At 31.8% G+C, this 14,494-nt stretch overlaps 1 protein-coding gene across 2 annotated transcripts in view; it reads right to left on the bottom strand.

Moving 5' to 3' along the window:
• Window positions 1-14,494, bottom strand: part of LOC118199179 (breast cancer anti-estrogen resistance protein 3 homolog) — a 38,187-nt gene that overhangs the window by 10,728 nt on the left and 12,965 nt on the right. For both annotated transcript variants that reach the window (XM_035370982.2, XM_035370980.2), the window contains exons 5-7: window positions 13,253-13,370; window positions 5,852-6,097; window positions 5-1,056 (exon numbers count right to left, since the gene is read on the bottom strand). In XM_035370982.2, coding sequence (XP_035226873.2) covers window positions 5-1,056; window positions 5,852-6,097; window positions 13,253-13,370 — 1,416 coding nt within the window. The remainder of the gene's footprint in view (window positions 1-4; window positions 1,057-5,851; window positions 6,098-13,252; window positions 13,371-14,494) is intronic.

Below are 14,494 nucleotides of genomic sequence, written 5' to 3'. Positions count from 1 at the left end.
TAACCTTTCTAATAAATCTTTCTGCAACTGTTCACCTTGTGGAAGCAAAAGTAGTTCCAGTCCATTTGTTACACCAAGGCTCAAGTCTAATTCTTGAAAATTTCTCGCTATTTCAAGATCCACTCTTGTCAAATGAAATGCCGAAATTTTAGATGCATTGGAAAGCAATGCTTCTCTTATTCTGGACAATACTGTGCCTTCTAGAGGTGTATTTTCAGATGTGAGTAAAGGTGTTCTGAAAGTCTGAGGCTCAAAGATAGATGGCGGATGAAGTATGGGTATCGTAAAAGAATTCTCTGTTATTTCCATATCGGGCACTGAACCATCATCTGAAATGCTTGGCCGATCCAAAAATGAAAAACGAGTTTCTGATGTTTGTCGTAAATAAGCATGTGATAATGAAACACTGGGGATAGGAATAGGACTTTGAGAACTTTCATCAGTCTCATCAACAGACTGCTGTCGCCGTTTCAGAACCATAGGTCGCTGAACACATTTTCTAGATGGAACTCGACTTGGTTTAGGAGGTGGTTTATCTTCCACTTTTAAAGAAATTGCCTTCACTATATCAGAACTGAATGTTCCTGAATTTGGTCTGTGTTCAAATCTTCGTCTTTCTGTATTTGGACTGAGCATAGGATCACTTCCTACTCTTGTTAAAGCTGGCCATGGATTTAAATTTGTGTTTTTTGTTTTGTTTTCACTTGTGCTGTCACTGCTTTCCTTCTCTATATTTGGTATGGATTTCGGATTTTCTATGTCTGCAGCATGCACTGATTGACTGACAAAATTATTATCACAGCTTAAGGGTGATGTAGGAATTTTCTCTAATGCTTTAGCTGCATAATGCATCTGACACTGAATTCCATAACGTGATGCATAATACGACAAAGGCATGGTACGATTAATAGGTCGACTGATAATAGCACCAGAGCTAGCAGATAAGGGACATTTGCTGCCTACATAGTATGTAACAAAATCAGGAATGCTATCAAAACTGTCATTTTCAAAACAATACTGTATTCTCTCATACAAAGTATCAGGTTGTAAAATGACCTAGATAAAAATAAGATTCAGCACTTCAGAAAATGTGTTAAAAGTACTTAAAATAGTAACTTTCTTGTTTTTCTCATTATATTATTTTAATTCAGTATCGTTTTATTACTGTTATTAAAAAAAAAGTTAAATTATATTTTATTAACTCATTTAAAAATGCATACACATAGGAATGTATACCAGAAGTAAATTCTAAAAAAAATTGTTCTTTGCTGTTAACAAGGCAGAAAACATAAACTTTGATGAAAAATCTAACTAAATGGTGGCAACCCTATTGATTCATGAAACTTCAAGAAAAGAATAACCATTTTTTATTCAGTACAAAGTCCCAGATCCAGACTCTCGAGACTTCCGAGGTTCTAGATTTGGTATTTTCCGGATATTAGACCATCAGTTCAAATCTAGTAAGATGGCATGTAGAAATTATAAAGTTAAAAATATGAAATCGTAATTTATGAAATAATGAATCATTTATGATCAAAGTCATAAATGCTTCAAAATTGCAAATAAAGGGTATCAAAATTTACAAAAAAAAAAGCTTAATATTTGTTTATTTTATTAAACATTTCTTTTAATGTAAGTTGTTTAAGTTGCTTCATTTTTTTTGTGCTAATACTTTCTCTTTAATTCTGCTAACAGACATAGTTTCTTGCTCAGTCACATTGCTGAAGTCCTGTCATTACTGTGTCAATGATTCCGACTAACTTGTTAATCGAATTTTTTTTTGTTTTCAGTAAATTCTGTGTCACTTTCTTCACTATCGGTAGCAGTATTTTCTGGATGTAGAACCATAGTACAGATTTTGCCAACCATTAATTGATTGAAGATTGAGGAGCACTGTCATCACAATGAAAAACTTCTTTTATATCATCTTCATTTATTACCGCTTTTCCAAATTTCTTAACAAGATACTTTAATTCGAAAATTTCACCTTTGGTTTGCGATATCCGAAAACCTTTAAAATTTGTGGCTATGATCACAAAATTTAGCTATAATTCACTATACATATTTGGCTATGTATCACGACAAAAAGTTACTTTGCTAAATTTTATTTGCTTGTATCGCGCTTTGAGACAATTAAGCCTGAATTGTATTAGTTTAGTTATTTATTATACTTATGTCTATTTCTTGCACATGCTTAAGGCTTATCTGAGTTCTAAATAGAAAAATTCCCACATATACTTAAGGGTGCTTGAGGGCAGGCACTAGATGTCTTACCACCTGATGCAGTCTCTGTAGGTACTAAATTCTGCCGCCCGGTGCAGCCATGCAAACCCTGGCACTGGTTCTAGGTTTATGTAAATAACAAATCAGTTATTTTTAATTCAAATAGCACTAAATGTAATCTTTTGGTCTATGAGTATCATTAAGAAAATCTATTTTTAGCATATGGAAAGAAATTTTTGTTAAATTTTTCCTCGTCAACATTTCTTGCACATTTAACTTTAATCATTGCCAAGCGTAATGTCAAAGTAAAAGATTACCATACTCTTTATTATTCAATTACTAATATACAAAAATTGTTTAGGCATCACTACATGACTCATTACTCAAGCTGTCAAGTGTTATGTGGTGATGAAAGCAAAATATAATACATAATCATTTGCCAAGTTGGCCTCAGGGATATAAAATATAAGTAGGTGTAAAATCAATGATGTATCTATATAGAATGTTTCAGTTTGAGATGCATACCAAGCAGATATGGACTGGAGCCAAATTCTCGATCATACAAATTTATGCTAAAATGATTGTTTCTTTCAATAATGAAGCATTTTATTTAGTATACCAAAGTGAAATTATGAAGCGGGACTCTTCACATGTTTTATTATGCATAGGGGAGGGAATCAAATAAACATACGTAAAGCATACAAAAAAAAAAAAATGTTTTTGGTGGCATTGAGGCCCGGATTTTAGATCATTCTGGATACGCAACGTCCAGATCTCAGACTTTGTACTGTATAATAAATATAGAACAATGGTACCTCGGTATACATACACTTTGAAATACATTCTGTGAAATTTTTTGTTTGGTACACAATATAAATATTTAAATTATAAACAAATATAAATATTTGTTTAGAATACAACTTGAGTTCACTGAGCCACACTTGCATGCATTACACTTTATTTCTTTCAAAACAATGCTATGACTGCTTATGAGCATCAGAATGCCTATTGCTACTACTCAATTAGTAACCCAATCTCTAAATGAATTTTCAAGTGATTTTATGTTATTTTCGAGTAAATATTTTTGTAAATCCATTAACAATGAGTTTTAAGAAAGTTATTGATAAGAGTCAAGCACCAAAAACAGTTAATACGACCAATGATGGAGTTGAAAAAAGAGACTGTTCAAAAGTATGAAAATGGTATGCATATCCAGGATTTAACTAATGCATGCCATAAACCAAGTATGATTGTGAAAAATAAAGATTCTATTAAATCAGTGAACATTGTGAAGGGGATGAAATTGATTTCCAAACAAAGATTGGAGACATTAGAGCACATAAAAAACTGCTTGTGATCTGTAGAAAGAAACATTTATCTATAGTATTTGTGCAGTGCTTTATTTATGTACAGTACATATTTCATCGATCGCATTTGCATTTTAGCAGTAAACAGTGCTATAACAGAATTTTTAATTAGAAAGGATTATTTTTTCTTCATTTCTTATTGGAAAAAGTTGTCTGGTATATGTCTAAGGTCCTAGAATGAATTTATGATGTATACCAAGGCACCACTGTATATTTAATGTGTGGAATGTCAAGGCTGTGCATGATAGTGAATTTGAACAATTCTCTGATGTTTTCATTTAAAAAAAAAAAAAAAAATCAGATAATTAGAAAATTGTACACATTAAACATTATACCGTATATTCCAGCACATAACGCACAGCCATAATTTCAAGCTACATTTTTTAATTTTTAGATATATTCGCTGTATAACATGCACTCTTTTCTTTATGAAGAAACCTGAAAGATACATGTGTGATGCTGTTATCTTCTGAATTCATTCAATCAAAGATTTTTTTGCAGGTATACTAAATTGATAAAAGATAAGAATATGCATATGGGGAACATGCTTGATGGTGTAAATCTGCAAAATGGGTTGCAATGCAGGTGTGCACAAGAATGTTGCTCTAAGGTTTCAAGAAAAGGGGGACATAATTTTGGATACAAATGTACTTCCGAGCCGAATGAATTCGTGGAATAAGGAGTCGAAAGTTTCTCTTTCCATAGTCATTTAAAGCCATGATTTTGAAGTGAACATTGAAGGCTTTTCTAACTCGCATTCTTTAGCTGAAATGCCGTTGATATAGTATTCTTTAGTAGTAAATATGGCTCCTGCCAAACAAAACAAGCATAGTGCTGGTTTCAAATGCAAAGTCATTCAGTTTGCCAAAGAAAATGGAAATCACGCTGAAGCAAGGATGTTTGATATTGGTAAAAGCTCCATATGTGAGTGAATGAAAGATGATATCACAATAATTAATATGCCAAATAATGAATATGATTTGCAGAAAAGGGTAATGAAATGGGCTGTCCTAAAAGAAAGTGTTGTCAACTGGATCCTAGAAAATAACCAAAGTAGCAGCATTTAAGTATATGTAGAAATCAATTTTTTTTTTATGCTCATCTTTTCCTTATTTTAAAACCTATAATTTTTATATTTGGCGTATAACATGCACCCATAAATTTAGATTTCATTTTTTGAGTTAAAAGTGTATGTTATACATTGGAATATACAGTATAGATTACGACTGCACAGCTGTTTCTGATGTAATATAAACAAGCTACCATATCTGGCAACTGCACCCTATTAACAGAAAAGTATGAAAAATGTGTATCCTTCATAGTTGGACAAAATTGGGAGCAGAAAAAATGGAGACTGCGATTAATGAAAATTTGGGAGTATCATGAAAAATTATAGCTGTACATTGAGAAACAGACCTTCACATGGTTCACCTTAAATTTTGCATGATCAGCCATTTTAATGAATTTATTTCTCGAGGAATTAGAGAAGTTTCGAATAATATTGTAGAACATTTTTAAAGGAAATAATTAAATATAAAATTCATTCCAAAATGGTTAGAACAGACAGTGTAAGTACAAAATTTGGAATAAATAAACAAAGACTGCTACAATAACCATAAGGCAGCACATTTTTTTAATCTTAACAAAACATGCTAAACACGGTTTAATTTAGACCTTTCATTTAAAAACATTTTGTTATGTAAAATTCCATGGATACATGTAGAATGCTGACAATGTTATGAGGAGTTTGTGACACCGACAATGATAAAATACAGACACAGACAGGTTCACCATTAAAGAATTAGAGTAGGCCATTGAAATATTGAGATAACATCCTCAGATCTTTAGGAGATATCACTCAGTTGGGATTCTGGTTACTCCTAAATTTCAGAAATCATCTAATCAAAGGAAGTCAGATGATGGACTATTTGTATTAAAATCTTCTGAAAATGTTTTATTTCCACTTATAATGAACATCTGAAACATTACTATTATCAATAAAATATGTGCACCTGTGTAGTACTTACTACATGTACGATTTATAGAAACCTCTATACCTTAAATTTTGCATTCATTCCCTATGGGTTAAGATTTTTATTATACATGACTGAAGTCTGAAGAAAATAAAGTGTGCAATTAATTAATTATAACAAAGCATGGAGTGTGTAAGGAAAACTGGCTCAAAATTATGTAACAGTTTTATAAAACTTTTGCCTTCCCTTTCTATACACATATGCACACATAAATTTGCAACTAATTACCTTTTTAATTATGAAATGAAGAGGAACATTTTGCCATTTGCAAGTAATCACAAAATCTCCAGGTTGTGAAATGCAGTCTCTTACAATAAAATCTCCATTCTGAACTACTAATTCTTCAGCTCTTTGTCGTAATATAGTTCCATGATACCATGCATAACTCCTTAGGTCAGAACTATCTAAACTTAGTTCTTTTTCTAATGCTTTTTTCAATTCATCAGCAGTTGCTTCTGTGCCTACAAAGCTTTCCTAAATTCAGAAACGTATGTATTAGAAATCAAATTAACATCAAATCAGAGATGAAAAATATAAACAAATTAGCAAAATGTAGATATAATAAAATATGAAGAAGCACTTATGATAAAACTTACCAAAGCATTAAACCAATGGATTCTTATTGCCTGCACAAAACACTTCATTGTAGCAAAATTGTACATTTGATAATCATGACATTTTAATATGCTACAGCAAATATTATATGATCTTTAAACATACCTAGAAACTGTTTTGTTCTGTCATTAGTTAACATTAAGCATTTGTGATGTTTTAGAGGTTATTCAAAAAGATTACTCTTACATTTATAAAGGTTATTGAAAATTCAGATTTAAAGAACATTTGCAGGATGTTACAGTGCTCATATAAAACTAACTGTATGACAGAAAAATGTGTTGGCATACTTTTAACCATCATATCTATCATAGCATGTAATAAATCCAATAATAATACCTCACTAATGCAATCCAATAAAGTTACAGATTTTCCCAACATGTCTGTCCAGGATTCACATAGTGACAAAATACAGATGATTTTCTTATTTTTTTTGTGCACTTAAGTCTTCCATATATCTTATCAGCCAAACCTTTCGCTATTAAATCTAACTTACCCTTTTATCACTATCTGTGTACCTGAATTTTCTGATGTGCTTGTTATTTCTAGATTCTGGAAAGAGAAACTGATTTGTATATATACAGTCAAAAGTCGTTAATTCGGACACCCATAATCCGGATCTCAAAGCTACAAACTTTCTGTGCATGCGTCGCGTTGACGCGCATAGGCATTTACGCGTGCGCGTAAGACCTTTATGGCTGCGAATATGCATGTGCGCAAGCACATAATATGTTTACGCTTGCATGTTTAATGTATAACGGACAGTATGAGCTAAGCTAAAATTATCTAATTCAGTTAATGTTGCAGATAGCGTTGTTCCTTAATCTTCGAATTGGATCCGGCTTATTTTGCAAACTGTTAGAGCAATTTTATAAACGTAAGCTTGAACTTTCGATTATGTCAAATAGAATTTCCGATATATATTTACTAATATGTAAAGGATCTACAAAGCGAAAGTATGTTTTGAAATCCGAAATCTGTTTATCAATTTCACGCTGTTCTGCGGCAGGGGGGGGGGAATGAATTGGAAGCTAGTCTGTCAGCACTATCCTTATCTTCAGGGCAGATGTTTTTATTTTATTTGGCTTACAATTCCTTACTAAAAGTAGTATTTCATCTCGATGTACTCCGTCTTTGATATGATTTAAATCAAGTTCCTCGTCATTATAATTCGCTTCCGATAGTGAAGAAAGTGACAGAGAGGTTATTGAAAATGAAAACATTTTGATTGACAAATTAGTCCGTATTCTCGACACAGCAATTATAGGATTTGAACAGCGGAACTTTGTAACTAAACAAGAAATTATGTCTGTTTAATAGAATTAAAGAGAAAGTATTATCACATGAAATGAAGCAACTTAAACAGCTTACAATGAAAGAAATGTTTAATAAAGTAAACAAATAAATATTAAGCTTTTTCTTTTTGTAAATTTTGATACCCTTTAGATCATAATTGTTCTTTATTTCAAAAATTACGGTTTCATATTTTTAATTTTGTAATTGCTGCATGCCATCTTACCATATTTAAACTGATGATCTATAATCCGGAATCGCCGAAGTTCCGACGAGTCCGGATTAACGACTTTTGACTGTATTACATCTATTTTATCATTTTATCAGAGCCATTATATGTGTCATATATAATGTTACTTCAGTTTTATGTCATTTTATAGTGGTAATATTTTAAAATTCAATGGGGATCAGTAGATTATTTCTTAAGTATGGATGTGGTTAAGTACTTTTGTCTCCCATCAATTTATATACTTAGATAAGGGAGGTATTACCTCTCACCAACCTATTTACAGGGTTTGTACACATTTCTGCACACAGAAATTAAGTACTTTTAAGGACCATTAAATGGGAACTGAATAAATTCAATTAAAAATATTATCTATGCCTGAATTTCACTTTTGTAATACCATCCTAAAAATAAAATAGATCTCTAAGTAGTATGGATTATTACTAAACATGAATTAATTAACATAATTATTAATAGGTTTGAGAATAAAATAAATTTTATGCAATTTATCAAGTAGCATTAATATTTTACACTTATAATAGATGGACATATTTGAAAGAAGATAAGTGACATTTATGTTTTACTAAAAGTTAACTTTATGTTGATTTTCTTTCATGTCTCATTTTGTCACATACTTGGTCAGTCTAGAGGTTTAGTAAATAGCAGGTAGATTTTATGTAAAACGTAATAGGTTAAAATGAGATGAAAGATCATAATCAGCATGATTCATAACCAAAAGACTGAATGTTGTCACTGCTACTGCTTTGCTAGAGAGAGACCTGCTGATTAGAACAAACCTAATAGGCCTGATGTAAGCACGGTTGTCAAGTGTTGAAAGTTAGTCAGGCTCTGTTTGATGCTGTTAGTTTCATAGCTTCGTGTAGAGCTTGAGGGGCTGAAACTTTAAGGTTCAAATAAGCCATTAAAGCACCAGAGGTGATAAGTTGTTTTGTATTATTTAAGTCTCACTAGATGCAAAAAATAAGTTTTATTTGAATTTTTACATTTTTGTATTTTATCTTGTGACCACAGCGAGTATTAATGAAAGGCAATAACTCGCTTTAATATGTAGAGATAATTTTTAAGGGTAAGCAGTTAGTTACAAATAATTAAATTAGGTAGTTTAATAACCTTAGTCATTATGGATTTACATGACCACTATTAAATTTTACTTTTAACAATATTTGTTAAAAAAGCCCTATTAAAATCAAAATCTAATAAAATTTCACAGATTAAAATAAATGTAATTTATGACATTGATTCTTAAATGATATTAGGATAATTACACATTAAAAGCTCTAAAACATTTATGTTTTGTAACAACAACAAAATATTTATCCATCATTTTAATTTGAAGCCTTCCCAAACATTATGGCTAATTTATATTGATTTCCTTCTCTTTAAGCATCTTTTCTAATCAGAGTTTCAGAGTTTTGTCTCAATATGCAAACTAGTGCTCTAACTAGTTTCTACGTGCTTTATCTCCTAACTTATCAACCTCTCCACAATGTACCTATGAGAGTTTACTTGATCTGGTAAAAGTTAAATAATCCCAAACCCCAGAAAGATGTGAAGCAAATTATCCCTATGTCTGAAAGTAACTACACAGGGTTCATAGCCACATTTTAGTTAAAAAAATAAGAACCTATAAGCACTTTTCAAGCACATTTTAAGGAAAAAAAAAAAAAAATAAGCACCTGTCTAATTACATTATACACAACTACATAACCTTAAAAATTAGACTTGTAATTTAAAATATGAGAAATGCAGTATTTATTAAGAGAGAATAAGCATTACCTCAACCATGGAAAATAATTACTTTTTTTTTTTTTTTTTTTTCTAGTTTACAATGAGAGAAAAAAACTATGCAGAACTAAACTATATTACAAGATTTAATGATGAAATTTCAGGTCAAAATACAGAAAATAAATAATAATAAGGCATATTTATTGTATTCGCTTGGAACCTAATAATAAATACAATTTATATTGATATTTAAATAATTTAAATCTAAATTCTGAACATTTTCTAATTTTTCATTCTCTATCAGTTTTTCCTTAACAGATAACAGAAATTTGCTTCATGCAGTCATCCTTTAACAGTAAAAGCTTAACTAACCCACATACTTGGAAATTGGCGAATATTCGGGCAGTCGAGCGTAACTTGAAAAAGAGGAGCGGGGGGTAGACTGTAGACTCTAGATTCCGCTAAATAAATGCTTTTGACATTTTGATATGTGCATCATATAAAAATAAACCAATGGAACTGAAAAATATTCTGCTTAGCAAGCACAGTAAAACTCTTTTAAGTGTTCATAAACAAATCTCGGACAGAACATCAAAATTAATTATCTCTGCAAAATATCGCAAACGTTATTGCGCAATACGTGTGCCGTAATTCTTCCCTACGTGATATTACGCGATTGGAATCAACAGCTGCCGGTATTGGGAGAATAAAGAACTAAATAACTGGGTGTTTTTCATTCTAATTTTCAAAAGACGGCGTTAAATTTCCGGAATAGAATAATTCTTCGCCTGGGTTGGTAGACCGCAGAACTTTTAGTCTCCAGATTGGAAAGTGACAAAAAAAAAAAAAAAAAAAAAGTCTGTTGCTTGTTTTGCAGCGAACTGTAACACTTTCAATATTCGAGATTTTGCGGAGAAAGGGGAGAACCTCCCAATCTTCGTACTGTATAATGTATTGGCCAAAAAAATGAAATTATTTTGACTATTCGATTACTTTCCCTTTATTTAAGCCATTCCGAATATTATTCCTTAGAAAGCTAATCTGTGTTAAAGCACAACCATTTTTGGAAGTTTACTATACTTCAGCAGTTACTGCAACTACGTTATTATAAATATTCACACATATGCTCATAATATAAGCATAATGACCATAATAAACACGAATATGAACTGACCAAGCAGAACAAGAATGCAAACTATTAAGATCTTGATAGAAATTTAAACGTGTGTAGTATTTGGTTGGGAGGAAAAGAATGCCGAATGTACCGGAATTTTCTACTGCTTTCGCAATTCTTTGACCAATAGAACGACGGGCAGCTGTCTGTACTCTCTGTGCACACCAAAGGTTAAGTTAATGCAGAGAAAGGGGGAAAAGTTATTTCCAGGAGTATGATTCACCATCTGACATTCCATATTAGGAAGAAAAGTTGTTTTAGTTTCAGCTTTGGTATGGAGGAAAAATAGCATGTTCATTTTAAAAAAAGCACTAAAAGCAAAAAATAAGCACTAAAAACAAAAAAATAAGGGCTTTAAAGAAAAAGTAAGCACCTATAAGGGCCTTTATATTTTATTTTCAAATATAAGGACTTATAAGCACTTATAAGGACCGCTACGAACCCTGCTACAATATCAGACAAAGGTTTAGATAAGCCTCTTATTTAAAAAGAACTTATGACATAAAGGCATGTTCTGATACTAACAAAATCAATTACAGCTCACGGTGACGTAATTAAACAAAAGCAGTCAAATTCAGACTCAAAATGCGGACTAGTTGTCAAAGACTGTATTATTTATTTAATCTGGCTCAGTAACTCTACATATGAGGAAATAGAAATGGGAAATTATAGTAAAGGCTGAAATCATAAACAGTTGAGTGATTTACATAATAATAACTGCACATATCTTTGAAGAATAATTTTCTTTATGTATTCAGTTTCTTTCTTCAACACAATTCCTTTTCATTTTAGAATTTTTGATTTAATTAAGGGTTTCTGTTATTCTAAAAAACACTAAATGCATTTATAATGTACAGAGAAAGCGGCTAATTTTATTTCTTTAGTAATATGAAATATAGTACATGGTAAAGGTAAGTTACAGAACTGGTGTGGCAGAATTTTTAGAATTTAGTGACACACTGAACCGCAAAATCTATAAATGACAAAATTTTTAGAATTTAGAGCAGGCACTAAAAGCAGAATTTAGGATCCACAAAGACTACATCAGGTGGGAAAATGTTTAGTGCCAGTTATGTGTATGATGCATTAAAACATATTAGATGAATCTTTTTAAATTGTAAGTTTTCAATTTCTTTATTAATAAAAAAAACTCCCTTTCTATAATGCCTACCCATGTGATAAGATTAGAAGCTTTTTGATATTTTCCAAGCTTGTGTCTAGTGAAAAGTAGAGAAAATAAAGGGAGGATAAACATATTAAATTCTAGTATCAGAAATGAAACATTCAAATATTATGTTTTCATTGTTCTTCCAGATGTTCTCCAAAAAGTAAGAAATTCATTGCAAACTTTCTGTAAAATACATCCATTACATGTTGATATCATGGGGACAATTTTCATATTGTTACACAGTTCTCGAATCTTCTAGAATCGTGGCTCTATAAATCTTGCCTTCAAACCCTTCTAAACTTTCCAAGCTGCAATGTCTAAAATCCTAAAAAAATATCCCTACCAATTCTGTAACACCCGACGTATTCATTGTTGTTCATGGCTAGTCACGCACCCTACCTCTCTTAAATGTTTCACAACCTGTAGGATGGTTTTGTATGAAGGATGCGGGCCTGCAGGAAAATGTTGCCGATGCAACCACGCTGTGAGCGCAAGGCACAAAGCCTTGTGCTCATATTCACTTTAAGTAGAACCATCTCACAATAATCATTTTTTGAAAATCGCTCCATGACCATGAGCTTGAACATGCAACCATGAGGAGAAATCTCTTTTATAGCTGTCTTAGGTGAACAGGTGTGACGTTTCATACACTATTTGCATAATGCACAAATTCGCACACCAAGGTCAAGTTCTGTTGTGTTGATGTGTTTTGTGACATGATTGTACACGGTATGTTGTCTAATCCGTTTGTAAAGATAATCAGTATAAGGATGCACCCCACAGAGTTTGAATCACAGTCTTCTAAACTGTAAATTACAAGCAACATCACTGTGCTGCGATACGGCTATGTTTTTCATCTGAAAGATAATCTTTTCTCCTTCGTTCAAGTTTGTGATGTCACAATTTTAGAAATCGCAAAGAAACAAATGTGCATTTTCAGCATTCTGTTTTTAGCATTCATATTCACAAGTTGTCTATTCATATTAAATCAACGATACTCTACAACTTTGTAATTCATTTTTTCTTCCTATCTCGTATCATTTTTGAGATAGGGAGGCTAACTCTGCCGTCTCTTTAAGTAGGGCATAGCCACTTTAATATACCTAGACACCAATTTTATGAATATAGCTGCAGCTGTTCGGCAGTTAAACGGGTGGAACTGGACTTTAGTGGGCACCCTGTATATTAAGAAAATCCCTTAGTTAAAAACCTACCCACAAATTCTATTCCAAATGCAATAACTGCTCAAGCCCTTACGCGCCTTCCTAAAATATACTTTGTATTAAAATAAGAAAGTAAATTATTTCGATGCAAACTGACTGCTCAAAAGCTTCTAATGTGTACATATTACAAGATTTTTAGTTGCAGTTAAAAAAAAAGTCAGTAAATAATCATCAAAACATAACATACCATACTTGATCTAGGACTAGAATGTTTTGTGCTTTGTGAACTTGATGGTCCGCTACAAGGCCAACTCCGTACACCTGAGTGAGGCTTCTCAAATGTCATTTGGTTGATGGGTGAAATGCTGAAAATATTTTAAAGATAATTTAATGAGACATACAAAGATAAGGTATTATTAATTTGTGTATGTATATATAAATATACTGTGTCCATAAAAGCCATTACCTGGCCCTTATTTTTGCAACCGCTGGTCATATATGGATACTTCCAACTACAAAAATATTTAAAATTATGAAAATATTTACTGTTTTAACCTTACAAAATTTTAAGATATCAGTTTTGTTAAAATTTTAAAATCTAACATTCTACATGTTTTTCTAGTTCTTACACTTTGCAAAAATTTGTGCTCATTATAAACATAACAATGCAAAAAGTTTTATTTCCGTATGACAAAAATTTATCAATATATTGCATTTCAAAATTTTTGAATTTTGTAATTTAGATTATAAATTTCCTTTAGTTGATGCTGAATATCTTAGGCAAGTGTTGATTGATTTTTAATTATTGCCTCTAAGACAGCTCTGGAGTCACAGCAAACAACCACAAGCAACCATTTGCTTATTTCTCAAGTACATAATATTCATGTAAGGCTTTGTTTATTGCTCTCAGCTTGCTGATGAAATCTGGGGTGAAGGTGCCTACTAAAAACTTATGGTTCATGGTTATACCATTTGGTAGCATACATTTGGCATATTATATTAGTATGCCAGCTCTGCCATTCTGGATAATTTCATCAGCTGAGCTGTCAATAATGCACTGACAAGGTTACTTTCTGATATTGCTTTGATCATCTGCATTCCCTTTGCAAAGATAAAAGTAGTTTATTCTTCTTTTTTGATCTTGAGGTATTGATTCAATGAAGTTGGTACAAATCACTGTAGTCTTGGGAATAGTTGTGAGTAAAAGGCTTTCAAGTACTGCAGATATACAATGATCAAGACTGATTACTTGTCTTATTGCAGAATTGAATTGTAAAGTAAGTCTAGTTTTTCTGGACCAATTCGAGACAGATGTTGGAGATCATGGCTTCTTTGAAGCTGATGGTTGATTAGAATGTGGCATCAAAACCCTTAATGCTTCTGTTATTAAGGTTTTTGATGAATGATATGTTGGGGATTATGGCTTCTAGCTTTGTTAGTGAAGCTGATGCCACATTCTCGAACTATTTTCTTGCTGTTTGTAGAGGGA

The sequence above is a fragment of the Stegodyphus dumicola genome, chromosome 7 (assembly GCF_044657685.1).
Source record: "Stegodyphus dumicola isolate Sdum_Otavi_A_Nest chromosome 7, ASM4465768v1".
Lineage (NCBI taxonomy): Eukaryota > Metazoa > Arthropoda > Arachnida > Araneae > Eresidae > Stegodyphus > Stegodyphus dumicola.
Note: the sequence above shows the minus strand (reverse complement) of the source record. Positions and strands in the feature narration are given on the sequence as shown.